This window comes from Grus americana, chromosome 3 (genome assembly GCF_028858705.1).
Source record: "Grus americana isolate bGruAme1 chromosome 3, bGruAme1.mat, whole genome shotgun sequence".
NCBI classification, from domain to species: domain Eukaryota; kingdom Metazoa; phylum Chordata; class Aves; order Gruiformes; family Gruidae; genus Grus; species Grus americana.
In genome coordinates this window covers 28,711,762-28,730,199 of record NC_072854.1, presented here as the reverse complement: position 1 = coordinate 28,730,199, position 18,438 = coordinate 28,711,762, and the positions used below count along the sequence as shown (strand labels likewise).

General features: G+C 38.3%; 1 protein-coding gene across 9 annotated transcripts in view; it reads left to right on the top strand.

The window, feature by feature from the left end:
- The window catches only part of KHDRBS2 (KH RNA binding domain containing, signal transduction associated 2), a 379,312-nt gene that overhangs the window by 60,221 nt on the left and 300,653 nt on the right, over window positions 1–18,438 (top strand). For all 9 annotated transcript variants that reach the window (XR_008576623.1, XR_008576622.1, XR_008576624.1 and 6 more), the window contains exon 2: window positions 16,268–16,395. Coding sequence is in view for 4 of the 9 variants with exons in the window: in XM_054822253.1 (XP_054678228.1) it covers window positions 16,268–16,395 (128 nt within the window). In the remaining 5 variants the exon portion in view is untranslated. The remainder of the gene's footprint in view (window positions 1–16,267; window positions 16,396–18,438) is intronic.

The window sequence follows — 18,438 nt, the reverse complement described above, 5'->3', positions numbered from 1 at the left end:
GCTTAAACTCTGTTTATATGAAGGATATAATTTTTTTTTCCCCCCTCTATCGCTCGGATATTAGAACTGGTTTTGAGAATTGCCAAAGACTAGCAGAAAGAATACATAAGGTATACAAATTGCCTCTTAGGTTTTACTGTTTGTTTTTAAACCTTCATCTATAAAGCCTCTTAAGGAAGTGACATGGCCATAGGGAAAAGGCAAAAATTACCCAATCATCTCATCCATTATATTTAATCTCAAAAAAACCTGAAATGAACTTCAGAATCACTAAATCGTAATTCTCAATGCACCAGGCTCTGATCTATGCAGACATAAGCTATGTCTACGTAAGTATATTAAGTATACCTGGGACCATTGTTTGGAACTGAAACTAACTGGCATGAAAATTGCTGCATGCAGGCTATTAATGTCCCTCGCCCTCCAAAACAGAGGGTGCATGCAGACTTTTTATTGTGAATGGTCCCTGGCCTTTGATAGTGTGCTCATCAGCCGTGCCCCAAAATTGTCTGGAAGAACACTGGTGAGTCGAAGTCCTGCCAGGTCCATTCTGGCCATTGGGTGGTATAGTTGGTCAAGTTCTAGTTCACAGGGACACTCCCTGACGCTAAGGGATTTTGTGGTTTGAAGAAAGCACTGGTTAGCTTGTAATATAAAGCTATCACCCACTCTTCTGCCTTTTTTGCAGTAATTTGGGCTCAAGTGGAAGAAGATAGACTCTTCAGCACTCCTGAATGTCCCCTGCACCCTCATTCCCATTAGTTTGGTGCACCTGAGTATATGCTCCCAGTCAGGGTTGTACTGGGTGTCCTCACCCTTCCAGAAGGCAGGAAGAATTGCCAGGCTCTGGAGTGTTTGGCAGTTTCCACTTTGATGCCTGAGAATTGCCAGCCTCAGCTTTTTCTCTGTGATGGTGTATTTAGATCGAAAGGCACCATCTGAAGCTAAGAATATTGAGTGGGGAGCAAGGTTTGCTAGCAAGTTAAATTTAGTTCACAGAGACAAAAATTAACACGTGTATTAACATTTCATATCTATATAAAACCACATTTATTTATATATATATATCAGAAATTAATATTTAACATTAAGAGTTCAAAGTATGCTTAATCTGTGAGAGGTCTACGTTTGCCCATTTCTCTTTTAGCTCCCGTTCAGAAACAATTCTGTTTCTCCTCTGTATTTGATAACCCTGCTTGTTCTCCACCTCAGGCACCATCTTCAGATTTGTTCTCTTGATTTCTCATGTCCTGCCTGATAACTTGCTGTGTTCTTGAAACAGAAGATTGACAAAGTATGACATGAACTTTTGCCTCTCCTCTCTTTTTTTTTTTTTTTGTTACCTTGATTGATCCTGTCATCTCTTTTCTTGTTTTTCTGCTTCTTGTTTCCTTGAGTGTCTCTTGGCCATCTCCTGATACCTTTCTCTCCAGATTCCCTGCCTTCCAGCTTCATCCTAGGTTTTTCCTTCTCCAGAAACATTCTATAACGAAACCCAAGCTGTATCTATAGAGCATCTAATACTATCTCTTCTATAATATTTTGCAAGATGTCAGAGTGCTTCACTTCACTTTATAGAATTAAAGAAAGTGTTTTCAGCCAAGAAGGAATTTTAAACCATTGGAGGTTTCTGAGAAACTAGAAGAAAATCAAAGTGCCACTTTGTGTCTTGTCTATCCTACCCCCCTCTTTTTAAAAAAAAAAAAAATTCTTTTAATTATTTAGTTATTTTTGTTTTAAAATCGCTCACACTTTGTATTTTTGTAGTGCAGTAACAGACTCATATTTCTTTCTCGGAACATCCTTCTAAATAAGTACTTTTAAAATGGACGTTAATATTCTCCGTCATCCAGCTGGGCAGCCGTGAACCTGTGTGTGTCCAAGAACTGACATGCTCCCAATGATTATCAACAATTCTATCTCTCCAGTAGTAAGACGGGTGGATATTTTCTGACTGAAACAAAAATCTTCCATTTTAATTACTACATAAAATTGAAATGATGAATCTGAGGGTGCTGTCGGCTGTTGTTATTGGTGGCATCCGTCCTAAAACAAAGGGAAAGCTATATGATTTTTATAAGCATTAAAAAACCCCAACAATATACATACCCAAGTCCTGATGGAGTATTTTTTGTATAAAATGGTTATAATTTGTTGAGGAAAGAAACACTTCCACAAAATATTTGAATTCCTTATTAGCTCAGCATGAAATTGCAGTTCTTGTGTTGGGCTGAGCCTGAGCAGACCTGTTTTGCAACGGAACAGATTGTCTTGCAACATGGTGTGCTCCTGGAAATTTTCTTCTTCGAGAATGAGCCCGTGGCATTTTCTGAACTCAAGAGGCTGTTTCCTGTGCTAATCAAGGCAGCTGACAAAGTCTTCAGCATGCTTGAATCAATGCGGGTTTGCCCAACTTCCTTCTCTGCCCTGTACATCCTTAGGAACAGAAACAGATCGACAGATGTTTCTTTTTACCAGCTGCTGGGATTGTCGGTGACAGACGTGTAACCACATGAAAGGCTTGTTAGTCTGAGACATAAAATGCAAGCAAACCGAGCAATTTCCTTTAACATTTTCATTGTGAATTGCGTTTTTGCCTGTTTATTAAATATTTCATGATATGTAAGCTGCAGCAACATAAGTTGTTTCATCTGGGCATGGTTAATTAGGATGTTTGTTGTGAAGCAGGACAGTTCTCAAATCTGTCCAGCCTTAGAGAGCTCACTACTGTTTCACCAGTGTGCAGGGAAACAAGAGATCTCAGCAGAAGGACTTCTTTATATGCCTGTTAATGAACAGTAATAGTGAGGTAATTCACAAAGGTGACATATGAGGTGGAAGAGACAGGAAAGAAGAAAAGATGTTACCAGATACATAGAGGGATAATGAGCATTTTCATTAGCTTGACAATTTTAAATATGGCAGTTGTTTTGGTTTTTTTTTTTTTTTTTTCCACATTTACAATCAAAGGCTTACCTGCCAGCTACCTTTACTGGAAGAAAGAATTGCTTCTAAAGAAAAGCAGGGCGTACCCCAGATTTGTACAGCTGGCTTCTGGATAACAAAATAAAACAGCATTCAAATTGGTGAAAAAACCAAGCTGAAAGGTACTTTTTCAGTTGAAATTTAATGTCTCTGTTTACTTTATTTTCTGAATTCTATTCTAGTTCTTTATCCTGTTCTTCACAAGTATTCATACTGGGTTTATAGTGCCTTACCTGGCTGCTGCACATTATTCGCTAAGCAGTTTAATTATAGATATGCTAGTAAGGAGAGGGGTAATGGAGAGCCTGCATAGTGGCAGCCTATGGGCTCCTACGTCAACTGTCATTTTATTACATTCCCTCCCAGTCATGTAACCTGTGCTGCTGCATTTTTCAGGTATTTAGTGTTCTCAGGTCCTAAGGAAAAACAAGTTTATTGAAACATTTTTTATGGGAATTTTAAGGAAAAATTTCTAAGGAAATACAGTTACTTTGCACAATTAAGCGATCTATTTGTCTGCCAGGCTCCTTTTCCCAAATAATTTTTGGACTTGTTGGCTAATTTCAGCCATATTTGATATAAGGATAAAAATTCACGCATGTGAAGTGCCTGCATGTTTTTAAGAAGGAAGACTGGTCATTGTGTCTAGAGGAGATATTCCAAATAGTGGCTGAGTTGAGGGAAAACACAATAGCTCAGCCCCACATCCATTTTGAAAGGTAGCAAACAGATGCTTAAACCAGCCAAAATATCTGCTGTCTCCTTATCCACCTAAGCAGATGAGAGATCTGTGAGGAAGGTGAGATGAAAAGGACACATGGAACAAATAAGAATATTGTGTGTAAGGACAGGTGATGAGGGATATTGTTCACAAATCTATAGGAAACAAAAATTCATTAATTATGCTCTTTTTACCATATATTTGTGGTAGTGACAACAAGGTAAAAATGCATGAGGTCACGTATTTGAAAAAGAGCCATAACAGACCTTAGTCTTCTGGAAGGACTGGCTCCTGGAAAAGGTATCTCCCACAGAGCTGAACCCAGTGTTTTCCACCCTGATAATACAGTGAGTTGCACTGTGCTTGAGGAGTGAACTCATTTCTTATAGGGTCTGGCATAGACTTTTAGGCCAGCTTTTATATACCCTGGGCCATGGGCTAGGAAGTGAAAATGAGTGCCATTGCCTTGAACTTGACTTGAGATGATGAAAAGTCATATATGGGAGCCAAGAATATATTTGGTTTTGTAATATGTTGCTGTTACAGCTGCAGTACTTCAAAGTGGAGTTGAGAACAAGAAATGCATCTATGAATTTTTGACAGGGTGAAAAATGATACCTGGCCATCACGTGCCAGCATGGGGTCTTCCAGCCAGCTGGAGTATAAAGCCTGGGTATCATTTATGAATATCCATGTGTGTAAGGGCTCAGCAAGGATTCAAGCTTACTCCCAGACTGTAACAAATTAAGAAGCTGTGTAGATTCATGACATGCAGTTTTCACTGCCATTGGGACCTTCTCAGGTTGCTCCCTGAGTTTCCTGACTCTCAGCACCCCTGCTTACACTGGATTCAGTTTCATCTAACTGGTCTTTGTTAGTGAGCTTGCCTGCGATACATGTGTTCTTGGCATGTGAATCCATACTGTCTGATGAGTACAGCTGCTGATGTGGATCTTAATTCTCAAAGGTTTTGTGGTGTTTTTTATTTTATTGAATAAGAAGCAAAGGATATAGTGGGGGGAAAAAAAAAAGGAGGCTTCCCATCATTGGTTTTTGGATATATGCCAGGAGCATATGCTGTACTCACATTATTTGAAAACATTATCTCGGGCCCCTTTCTTCCCTTTGAAAAGATAACAGGCTTTCATGTTTAGCAGTGATGAAGTGGGTTGCAGACAGGTTCAAACAGGTCTTCTTCACCTTTTAAAATTGATTCCTAGAAACCTAGTTGGAGGAACTGAAGGATATTTGCAGGAAATGAATCAAGTCTCCTTGACGTCTGTACATTTTAATTTATTGCTGTGGCCTCTACAATGAAAACAAGTACTCCTAAGGCAAGGTGACAAGCCTATGAAAAACATGCATCTTGTTTGTTGCAATATCAGGCTGCAATACCACTCTAGGATGACTTTTAATGCCTTGTGTCAAATAACCTGGTGTAACGAAATCACATTACATAATGCTAACGTGTCTTCTTTCCTATGAACACAAGTTCTCTTGCTTGAAATTTTCTTTTCTAAAGTTACCATAGAGAATCCTATTTCCAGGCAGGACTTGGGTTTCCTGCTTTTTGTTAAGTAGTTTGTAGCCACTTGGTTTATATTCAGTCATAAGAATGGCCCTAATCTTACCTTCGTTGCCAAGTGCTCTTTCCTGCATAGATAAATGGTAGCCGAGAACACTTGGGGTCACTTAACTAAGACTAATACATAGTTGTTAAACCTATCTTTTAAAACTAGCACTTGTTCCTACTTCTGGGGTGATTACTGGGCTAGTTTCTATATCCTTACATTACGGCCATTTCATTAAACTGTACAGGAATGGTACCTTGCATTGGCACCTTGTGAGCATGTCCCTGTCACGTCGGCAGATCAGTATTTTATCGGTTAATACTTAGACGTGGCTTGAAGAGCAGTATGGATGAGGAAGACCTAATGAGTGTGGTGTGGGCATGAGTGCGTTCTGTCAAATTCATTGAAAATTCTACAGAAAAATGCACAGGATTAAAATATCTTAATTTTTACTCATTTTTACCACTTCACCTTCTTCAGTTTTCACTGCGCATTTATAAGTGTGTCAATTGATGTTGCTGTATAAACCATGTATTTTTAGATTTTGCTGACAATTTCTCCTAAAGAGGCAGTACGGGAAGGTAGATCATCTTTTAGTGTACACTACTGATCCTCTGGAGCAAGGATCTATTTGTACAGACTTCAAAGTGGAGGCTCAGAGCAAAGATAGGCTCTCCAGTGGGTTTGTGAATGAAGACTTACATACCTTTCTGCTGTTAGATATCACTAGTTTAGTCCTTCAATTAAAATATCAATTTATCCAAAAGGTATTATTTGTACTTGTTGCTCTCGGTCTGAAATAAGGTAAATTAAAATCTACGGCAACAGAAGCAGATCAGTAATCTTCTATTGTGATAGGATACAGTGTGATCTTTTGGATGAATTATGAAATTCTGGTAACATTTAGTGAATCTCTGAATGTTATTAAACTTGACATTTGCCAGATACAAACTTAATGTGTATGTTGACTATATAGTATTAATGAGCACCTAGATGCAACTTTTCTGTAAATGAAGTCTTTTGTGATAAAGCACTGACTGTTTAAGAGATAATGTCATTGTAGAGAGGTAGATATAGTAATATACGATCATATATACCAGCACAGAATCTTTGGTTTCCTTCTTTTGTGCTTTTTTTACTAGTTATGAATAAAAAGGATATTTATTTTATATACAACTATTTGGTTTATATATGAGTATGCGTACATACACAGAGTATTTTCCTGTCTGTATAGCAGTCAGAGCCAATCTTTTCTATTTGCTGACAGAAACACATTAGGAATCAAAGGTCATATTCCGAGACGTTCTAATTCTCTCCCACCTCTCAGCAATTCCTCGCATTTACTTGTGGTTTCATCATCTCTTCCCCAGTGAACTTCAGTTTTCCTGTCACTCGTTCAGATACAGTCGGCTTTCTGAGCCCAAGATCATGTCCTAAATGAAAACTACTGTTTTGAAGGTTTGTAGACCGCTTTCAGATACTTTGGTAACTGTGTGAGCAGAGGTTACTAGCTCATTAGTGGCATTGCTAACTGGAAAACCAAGAGAGGTCAGTGAGAAAACTGAACTCCAAGCAAAATTTTATACCAGTTCTTAACTTCAGTAAGTGGCATCTTTTCATAATTTTCAATACTGTGTACTTCCAGATGTACTTATTCTGTAGCTGTTCTGCCTTACAATACAGAAACACCCTAAAAAGGCTAAATAAGAGCGGGGGGTGGCGGGGGGGAAGCCTGCTGTTCATATCTCCCTCTTGCTTTGAGGACAGAATAGCAGACATTTTTATCACTAATAAGTTCTAGGACTGAAGAGAGAAAAATAAAGTATTTCCTCCTTTGCAGAAACTGTGAAGAGACAGAAAAGCTTCATTTTTGCTAGTTGCTCCAGGTAGGCAGAGCCACCCTCTCAAGAATAGCCTCAGCTTTCAGATAGTCAGGGATAGGTAATGAATATCTCACTGGGGGATTTACTGGTGACTTCACTGATCGATTCATCTTTCACCCCTACTTATCTGTTCTGCACCATACAATATGTAACACAGCATTGATGTTTTCTCTTTGGATTAATCCAGGAGAGCACTTCAGCATGTCTTCAAGTGCCTTGTTGAATGGACTTTAACACAGTAGAAGCTACAAAAATCTTTGTTGACAAAGAACTACATTCTTTTCCTTACACATCATAGCAGCAGAGTTTTCTAGGATGTTAAATTCAAGGACACCTAGAGATATGTTCAGAAATAAATACACTCTTGATATTTTTGGTGGGTTTTGCTTTCTCTTTGTTCTGATCTGAGTAAATCTTCTTGTTCTCTACTTCCTCTTTTTATGAGTAGTCTCATTCTCAGATGAAATAAGACCAGAATTAAATAAAAAATACATTGGCAACTTTCAAGTTTTCCTTTCATCTAACTGATGGCATATTCATAATACTATCTAAGCTGCTCTGAAGGTAAGAGGTAAGAAGGGAGAACTGTACCGAGTTCAGCTACGTGGTGAACTGCACACCGTAGTTCTAGCAATACAACAGCTGCCAACACCAAACTTTCATCACAACCTATGCAGGCTAAGTCCCCAAAGGAAGATATGTTGGACTTCAAAGACACTTTTGAAAGAACCTTAGTCTTTAAAATCTTACCTGGTGGCTTGCTTTCTTTTTAACAATTTAAAAAAAAAAATAATTAATCAATGTTGTAATTGCTCAGTCCTTTTAAAAATAATGTTTTCCCAAAAGAAAAAAAAAAAATATATCTTGTAGCTAACATTGCTGTGACTTTAATTTTATCAATGACTGTATTTAGTAGGCTATTGCACTCAAAATGCATCCCAGGTCTTTTCTTTATATTACGTCTACTGATGCTAACCTTGAATGAATGCTGTTTGTTAATTTTACTGAGGAGAGAAAGAGTCCACCAATTTGCTACAGTAAATTTCACCATAAATACTAATTTTTTTTTGTATTTACACTTGGTATATATCTAGAATTACATGGAATAGTGTATTGTGGAATTTCTTGGCAATCAAACTAGAATTAAACAGAATAGTGTATTGAGGAACAGCCTGGCAATCAGGCTTAAAATTCTCCCTAGAAGGCTGAGCAGATGATGTTCATAAATTTAGCAAGAACTGATATTTCCACTTGAGAACTATTCTAGTTATTTAAACACTATTTATATTCTCTTTATAGCTTTTATAATCTATATTGATCTAGCCATAGATCAGTAGATAGATATATTAGGTAATTGTATTTCTACTGATACTATAATTTGGAGAGGAAACAACCCCTTTGGCATACCTCTGCAGATTGCTGAGAACTCTATGGGTCAAATAGTAACCAGGCAGTAAAAAGCAGTTGCTTATATAGAGAGGAGGATAGGAAATCTAAGTTCTATTTTACTTATTCTTTGCTCGCTTTCATTTTCTCCTTATTTGTTTTCTTGTTAATTCTCTTTGATTTTTAATCAGTTAGAAATATGAAGTTCTTTAGATCTTTAATTTCTTTTCTACCTATATTATTACATTTTGTTAAAAAAAAGTTTCTAAGGATACAGGGCTTATGTGATCATGCTGTTTCTATGACTTTTCTAACTATCTGCAATAACATTTAAATCATTTGGACAAGTTCAAGCAAATCTGACAGACAAGTATAGGTCTGAAAGGTATTGCATTTATAGGATCATAGGATAGTGCAAGTGTGAAGGGACCTCAGGAGGTCCCTAGTACAACCTCCTACTCAAAGCAGGGCCATCTATGGGATCAGACCGGGTCATTCAGGGATTTAGCCAGATGGGTCTTGAAAGCCTCCAAAGGAAGAGATGGCACAACATGAGTGGGTAACCTGCAGCACTGCTGGGCAGTCCTCACCGTGAGAAAGTTTTTCCTTATACCCAGTCTCAACCTTTATTGTTTCACGTTTTTCCTGTTGTCTCTCATCCCGCCATTACACATCGCTATGAAGAGCCTGACTCTTGTCTTCCCATAGGCACCAAGGAGCTGCTGTTAGGTTCCCCAAAGCTGTCTTTTATTCACAATAAAGTGGTCCATTTCCCTCAGCCTCTCCTCGCAGGGCATGTGCTCCAGCCCCAACCATCTTGGGTGGCCTCTCCTGAACTCACTCCATTTCGTCAATGGCTTTCCTGTTCTGGGGAAGAGGGAAGCAAATCTGGACCCAACGCTCTAGATACGGTCTGATGAGCACTGACTACAGAGTGTGGTCACTTCCCTATGTTTCCTCTACGTTTTGTAATACAGACAACTTGATAGAGGAAAATGGTCGTTAGGGCCAACAGTGAAAAAAGCCTGCAGTGTAAATGAAACTTTTAATAGACACTGCATTTTAAGATGTGCCCAACTTGAAAAGACTTTCAGTAAGACATCTTTCTTTATGGGATATCATGGAACCTAATCATAAGAGAAGAATCTGTAAAAGACATGATTTTATCAATATGGATACTTTCAGTAGTTCCACAATGTAATTACATGTTGTACGTGAAAGTAGTTTTTTTGTTTGTTTTCAATTTGTAACATGACAAATTGATGCTTTCCCCTGCTGAGAAACAGTGAATACCCATTTTCTGTTCCTTCTCATGCCATTCCTGATTTTACAGGTCTCTGTCATTCCTTTTTGACTTGTCTTTTAGAATTCTTTCCCAACATTATTTTAATAGTCACTTTTCTTGCCTGAAAGCTAAGGTAGTTCAGCTTGAGTTAATACAGTTACAATGCGTCTGGTGATTTTGAGCGTAGACAAATCCAGTTCATATCTGTCTACGGCAGGTAACACATACAGGTAGATTTGACCCGCAGTATTTTTACAGGTATTAAATTCGTCACTGGCAGAGGTATTGCCTTACTTGTGTCTGTCGTAGTGGGAATTACTCCTTTATCCTCCCTGAGTCACCCCAGCTAGCTGTGTGAGTTAATGAGTATGTGTACACATAGTGGAGGAATGTTGTTCACAGATGCGTGTGTTTCTGGGTGAATGCAGTGAGCTGCTGGCTAATTTTTCAGAGCTTGTGGCTGATTGTGCTGTCCTGATAATCCCTCCCAACTCCTATTAGACACTGAGTGCTTTTACTTTTAAATTACCTATCCTTAGGGCTTTGGATGTCCTTTTCATGACTGGAAACCTCTTAGGATGTTCCTGTCTCATGAATTAACTTTAATTTGTCCAACTGTTTTTATTGAGCCATCTGCTGTTTTTTTTTCTCTCTCAAAATCCAATAGCTCTGCTTTCAGTTAAAACTGAAACACCTTAGAAAATAAGCCTTCATGTTATTTTTTAGTATTTGCTGGTTTAAAAATACACTGGGATTTTGTGTGATTTTAACATCATTATAGGCATTCAAGGTTCCAACTGTGTAATTTTTAATGATCTTTAATTAAAAAACCCCTCTTTTTAAGATAGAGATTTCAGTGATTTAGCAGTTGTTATTTTTACTAGCATTGGCTCATTCTTTCTTTTTCAGTTCAAACGTTCGTTCATTCACCTAACTAAAAGCACATGCAGAAAAAGTTTACTTCTCAGAGTACTAGATAGCCTTGCTATGCATAATACTATATACAGGCAAGAGGTTGGTGATATTCCCATTCTGGAAATCACTCCTATTAATAGAAACAGATCATTCTTTAAAAGGGCCTGACCTTGTAACAGCAGCTCATGTTTCTTTAATAAAGTAATGCCAGTACTGCAAACACAAGAATGAGGAAAGACAGATAGGTAAAGTGCAAGGTAGGCTTGCAGAATTCCTTTAAGTGGGAGGCAAATGTTGACAGCCGAAAGGGATGTGTAGATTTCATTTTTGGTAGGTTGGACAGGCTGACAAGAAGAACATTATTTTTTGATGAGTTTTGACATGACTCTAAGTGTAGCAAAAGGATGTTTTTACTGTGGAATGCCTAATTTTAATGGAAAAACTATATTCATGACAGAAGTTTTGTAATAAGTGTCAGATACTTTGAAGTGAACTATAATTAACATCATTTTATTGGCACTGTAAGAGTAAAGCAGATAGTTCTGAAAAAGTAAGAGCTACTCACTCAGCTATTCCATTTTATGCTACATCAGTAGAGAGAAGGAAAAAGAAGCTATTCCCCTCAAAGAAATCTTACATGGACTGACAGTATTTCCAGAATTTTACAGCTCCAAGTCTGGAGAGAGCTGAAGATCAATTTTCATAGGAAAGAATATCTCTGAAAAGATGTTAGAAATGCCTTTAGTCTCTGACACTTCTCTAATGGTGACCTCTTTTGCGTGACTGTGATATGCATGTTCTCTTCCAATTAAGAGGGATGAGATACATGTGTATTATACAGAAGCAAGTGCGAGAGTACTGTATTACTGATGAAAGGCGAGAATGAAGCGTGCTTGGGGATTGACAGGTACTGTAGGAGGTAATTGAATAGCTCTCTCTCTCCCTGCTTTAATTCAGTTAGCTCAGAGCAAAAGTGGGTGGAAAATGTGTGAAGTTTCTTCTCAGGGAATGCTTTCTTTTCTGTTTTTGCCTAAAGATCAGTGTTGGTGAAAATGTACCATTGAGTTCATTGTATTTGTCCTCCCTGGAAGAATGCTGCTGATTATGGACCTTCTTTTTCCATTGTTCTCAAAGTCCTGTACTAACTCTGGCTTTCAGTAAACACAAAATGTGTACTAGTTGAAACATGTAGTTTTAAAATCTAAAGGTATTGGTTATGTTTTCGTAATGTGCTTTACGTGTGACTGTGGTTGGTCAGAAGGTCGTAATTTATAAATATAAGTTTATAAATAATACAACTTGCTGCACATCGGTGCCATGAGCCAGCAAGGTGGTTTCTTGATCCTGATCTGAATTCCTTCATGGCAACTTCCTACTCCTTCTGATCTGTGATGGTCCTAGTCATGGAGTGACACAAGGAGTGTACAGAATAGAGGATGACTTTAGTTAAATATAAAAATTTAATACAGTTGGTCTTGGTCCAGTAATTAATTTATTGTATCACCTCTGTCTTTTGAGAAAGCTCCTCTTACCACCAGTCTTACTTGAAAGTAACAATGTTCTTGGTACATCATTGTTTTTCAGTGACTTTTTGGTAGTCTTTGGGCGTGGTCTGAACAGTCTATAGCATGTACTCCCACTGAGGGCATTAAAGGTGAGGCTCTGTACAGAGCATACCATGGGGGCAAATTTCTCTATAAAGGCTTTGGGGGTTACTTTTAAAGAATATAAGCTTTTCAAAGGCTTGCTACCAGCCATTAAATTTGGACTGGATAGGCAGTCACTTTGTGATAGAGCACTGTAATTGTAAATTGACTTCACTTATCACTGCCACCTTGTAAGAAGAGTGGTAAGGAACAGAAAAAGTTACTCTGGGGGATATTTGGGATAAACTGTGAGAAAATGGGTGGTATGGAAGGACAAGAGGTTTTCTAATAAGCCATGGGTATCATTGGTACCAGGGCAGAAAGGAGAAAAAGGGATAAAAACTTCAGTTGATCATACTGTGAAAATACAATATAAGGAGAAAAGGCACACCCATATAGAATATTCAGTACAACATTTCATAGACAAGTGTAACATAGAACAGTATGAGAAAACCAGCACCCAGGTTTCTATCCTGTTATCATCATAACCCAAAAAGGCCTTGCAAGAGTCCCTTTAGATTTTCAGATGTGTCTTATAACAGAGCATAGATACTTGGCCCCAAGCCTGATAGTTGCATTTGACATTTTTGCAGTAGTTAGTAGGAGCAGCTTTGCTGTAAAGTAGTATCGGTTCTGACACTAGTAGCAGGGCATACAGTAGTACCCTTCTTGCTAGGGTGTGCTACCAGGCTCTGTGGGTCCTCCACTGGGATCGGCTCCTTGTCGCCTGCCGTTCCCTGGAGGAAACCTGGCCTCCCCACTGATGGCGCTCGCTTCTCCCAGAATAAGCTGGGACTTGCTGTTTGGGGCTTAGAGCTTGCCCTGCATCGCGATCCCTCCTCCTTTGCTGCTCCCATTGTGTTTGGCACCAGCTGCTATGGGACCTCCTCTGGGATCAGCTCCTTGTTGCCTGCCATTCCCCGAAGGAAGCCCAGCCTCCCCACTGACGGCACTCGCTTCTCCCCGAGGAGGCCAGGACGTCCCATTCGGGCCTTGGAGCTCGGCCGTTGTCATGAGCACTGTCCTGAGCCCTGCTCTGATGCCATCTCCAAACTGGAGAGAGTCCAACAAAGGTCCACAAGGATGATGAAGGGACTGGAGCACCTCTCCCATGAGGAAGGGCTGAGAGAGCTACCTCCAGGCTGAACAGCCTGGAGAAGACTCCAGGGGGGATCTTTTTCAATGTATATCAGTACCTGAAAGGAGACCGCAAAGAAGACACGGCCAGGCTCTTTTCAGGGGTGCCCAGTGACAATAAGCACAAACCAAAATACAGGAGCTTCCCCCTGAACATCAGGAAACCTTTTTTTACTGTGAGGGTGAGGCACAGGTTGCCCAGAGAGGTTGTGAAGTCTCCCTCCTTGGAGATACTCAAAAGCTGTCTGGCTGTGGTCCTGAGCCACTGTCTCTAGGTGGCCCTGCTTGAGCAGGAGAGGTTGGACCAGATGACCTCTGGAGTTCCTTCCCACCTCAACCATTCTGTGATTCTGTGACTGAAAACACACTTCTGCAAGTTGAGAAAGCACATCTGGGTTGCCTGGTGTGGGAAGATTTGAATGTTTCTGTATGCTCATGAAGATTCAAGTTTGCCTCATGGTAGTCTATCATCGATGAGGCCACCACTTGTTATTTTTTTTCCTTCAGGAGATTTATAAGTGACTGCGCAGAAAACTAACAAGCAAAACAATAGAGTTTAATAGCATTTAAGGCCAACAGCATCCTGGCTTGTATCAGAAATAGTGTGGCCAGCAGGACTAGGGAAGCGATCTTTCCCCTGTAATCGGCACTGGTGAGGCTGCACCTTGAGTACTGTGTTCACTTTTGGGCCCCTCACTACAAGAAAGACATTGAGGTGCTGGAGCATGTCCAGAGAAGGACAACAAAGCTGGTGAAGGGTCTGGAGCACAAGTCTTATGAGGAGCAGCTGAGGGAACTGGGGTTGTTTAGCCCGGAGAAGAGGAGGCTGAGGGGAGACCTTACTGCTCTCTCCAACTACCTGAAAGGAGGTTGTAGCCAGGTGGGTGTTGGTCTCTTCTCCCAAGGAACAAGCAATAGGACAAGAGGAAATGGCCTCAAATTGAGCCAGGGGAAGTTTAGATTGGATATTAGGAAAAATGTCTTCACTGAAAGGGTTGTCAATCACTGGAACAGGCTGCCCAGGGAAGTGGTTGAGTCACCATCCCTGGAGGTATTTAGAAGACATGTAGATGTGGTGCTTAGGGACATGGTTTAGTGGTGGACTTGGCAGTTTTAGGTTAACGGTTGGACTTGATGATCTTAAAGATCTTTTTCAACCTAAATAATTCTATGATTATAGTATAATATATTTCTACAAATAGATACACTTTCCTCGCCTTTGAGAATTACCTCGCTTACTAGTGTTCACAATGCACCTGAGGAATTAATTCCTTCATTTCTTTCCAATACTTACTGCACTTGCAACACTTTTCCCTGTATTATTCACCTTTTTTTCTCCTCTCTACACCCCCATAGCACAAACCTTTGTATAATTGTGTTGAAGCTATCTTAAAAGAAATTCGTATCTATTAAACCTTCCTGAACTAAGTATTTTACTGCAGAATACTGCTTTGGAAGCTCATGCTTAATTGATGCTTGCTCCCAGTGAATGCAACATACCCCACTTTTTCCCAGGTACACTGAAGTATTTTATAAAAAGAAACTTTTCCTCCTGATGCTTTTATTATTGAAATAACTTTTTAATCCTAAATCAGGGAAGGTGTATCCCATCTGATGACTTCTAGGTGTATTCTCTGAGAGGTTTTAAGAGAGCTTATAACAGTGGCATTCAAGATCTGTCTGCTGGTGCAGGCTTTAAATAAAGTATTTGATCTTGAATAGGCAGCATAAACATTTATTAACAAATCGTGACGTGGACTGTTGTCTTACATACATATTTCCTTACGGTTGTTTTAAATCAAAGAAACTTGTACATGTGTTACAGAGTGCTGTCACTGTGTTAGTCTTATCCATGCTTGCTGTCTGCGACTTGAAATTGCATGTTTCTCAGACCCGCAGCTGTCCCTTTCCAGCTATAATTCAGTTATAATTAATTCATTATAAGTATTGCCATTTTCTTTGCTACCAATAATGTCACTGCTGCAAATGCAGGTTTTTCAGTAGTACCTTTACTATCAGGATGCGCTCGGGCACCATATTAGATGTTCTTTGCAGGCTAATAAATTCAATTGTTTTTTAATACCTGTTGTTTATAGAGCTTTTGGGAATAAAGAAGTCAAAACTATTCAACTTGAATATATTTTAGAGGGGGTTTTGTAAATTTTATTGAAAGTTCTACATACCATCATTATGTATATAACGATTACTTACCGCATTTCTTTAATGAAGAATCTTTTTGTGGAAGAGTTAACTTTATTTTTTATCTTATTTTGTACAACCTTTAAATAATTCAGAAGCATTTGAATGGAAACTCAGTAACAACAAGAAGTTTCTTCAGTTTTTTACTACTCTTACTGACAGTTAGCTATTGCAATTAGAACCTGACTTCATTCTGGCAGGTCACAATTACAAAATAGCATCGAGTTGTGATGGTGTGATCCTCTTTAAAAGACTGATAGACTGAATTGTAAGCCTCATCTGTTCCTCTTCCGCTGAGATCATTTGGCTTCAGTTTCATCTGGGGAAGAATCAGTTGAGGAGTACGACCTGTGGACTGTCACCGCTACCGCTCAGCACTGGTGACAGTCCAGGTTTTTTCAAAGAGAACAGTGGATGCCACACGAGTGCAAAGAGCAGAGGTGTTCAGTGCACAGTCTGTTTTGTAATGTGTAAGTTTAAAGTTTCTGGGGATGACAAATATCATGTCACTGATTGCTCTCTTTATTAATATTTTTCAGAAATTGAAAAATTTCAGGGTTCTGAAGGCAAGAAGGAAGATGAAGAAAAGAAATATCTTGATGTTATCAGCAACAAAAACATAAAGCTGTCAGAAAGAGTTCTGATCCCCGTCAAACAATATCCAAAGGTACTGGAAATATAGTCTAACACTTGTTTAATCTTTCTTAATAGAATGATAACAAGTCATACACGTAACCATTTTTTATTGACTCTTAGTATGCAGGCTTCACAATATGGAAAAAAAACCACAAAAAACAACTAGAAATGAAGCTCCTATTTGAGTTTACCTGTTATTAGCTATTATATGTTCTGACTTCTGTCTTGGGGCCTTTCAGAAAAGCTATTGAAGTGAATGAGAATTTTTTTTTACTTCAGGTAGGTTTTGTAGCTGGTCCTTAGGCAAACTGTTGAGGTGTTTTCTTATAGTTGCTTTTTTCACGTCCTGTCTTTTTAGAAAATAAAAGACTAGTTAACAAAAAAATATTCTAGCAGAATAAAGAAAAAACGTTTCAATAACTCTGAAAAGTCAAATGTGCTGCAGCTTCTTCGTGTAGGACTTGGGGATTTTCTCTGATGTAATAGGTTTTAAACAATAAAATAGCAGGATTACTGCAAGCTATGACTTTGAACAATTTATGTTCCTGTTTATAAAATTCCAATGTCTTTCCACCACATACTTCTTCATATAATGTTTTGTTCTCTTCACTGCTACATACTATGATTAAAAAGCGTTTCTTTCTTACAAAAGAGCCTCATATTCAGCTGCTTGCCTGAACTTTTAGTTTTTATTTTACATGAAAGAAGAGAATGTTGGGGTTTTTTTGTGTGTGTGTACAGTGTTGTATTTTACATAAACAGTTGTTCTAATAGTATTTAAACAGAAATGGTAAACATCTCCATTTATCTCTAGAGTATTTTTTTTCTTGCTGATTTATTATCACATGGTATTTGGTTCACCATTAGCCTTGATTACACTCTTAGCTTTTTGCTTTACACTTTCATCAGTAAAAGCAATAAATCACAATAGGTAAAAAGCCTATCGAACAAAATGAAAGGTATAAAAAATTGAGATTCAATGATTCCAGCTGACATTTACCTCCTGACTAGTGAATATAAAACTGAGATAATGTAATCATCCAAATGGTAAAGACCTTAGAAATGCTATAGAGAATTACTTTCTTACTGCATAGCCTGAGGTGCTTTGAGTAGATTTGTGGTATTTTGTGTAAATGCTATAGGTGACCTGAAGTTCTTAATAAGAATGTAATAGTGCTTTAACTTTATAATGGCAATGTGATAATTATTCAGAATACTGTTTGATGGAGATAGTAGAATGAAAGACAAACTATTTAAAAGACAAATGCAATAATCTATCCAATATAGTACCTGAATATGATTAAATTAACCTTCATTTACTTTAATGAGCTTGTTATATTAATGACTAGTAAAAGATATAAAGCATTTCTACAGGTTTTGAGCAGTGAAACAAAAGAAAAATCAGTGTAGTGGAAGTGAAATACTTATTCAGTAATGCAAAATACACTCCTGGAAAGTTTCTGTAGTTGATTTGCTAGCAATATTCCGTGCTCGGCAAGGAATTATTCCCAGAACTGCAGGTTTTCTGCTACCATCTAGTAACCACCCTTCAAGGATTGCGTTTGCCATTCGTATCAAACTGCTGATTGCTGTGGTCTAGTGTCTTACTTTTTCTTGATGAATTGTATACATTGGGATAGTTAAAATCAGTACACAGTGGTTGCTTCAGATTGCTTTATAAATAACAAAAAAGTAGAGATTGGGTTAAAAAAAAGACATTAATTTTATAAATTTAGCAGAATATGGTAATAAGAGCAGTTGATCAGATCAGTACTTAGAAACAGTCGAGGAAATTGCAGTGTGATTTCACCTGAGAGGTATTTATATTTGAAAGAACATTATTTTAAGTTAATCATTTATTGTTTGCTGATAAGCTTTTTTGGGCAGTGCTGGGTAAGCAGGGTTCTGTGAATCTGAAGAAAGTGTCCAAAAGTATAAAATTTTGGAAAAAAATTCTGACCAGTTAGGGAAAAAAAAAAATCACATAGTTTACAGACTCTCTATTTAGGAATGAGAGCAATCCTTTGAAGACAGTTGCTCTTATTTTAACTACATGTAGAAATATAACTTGCTC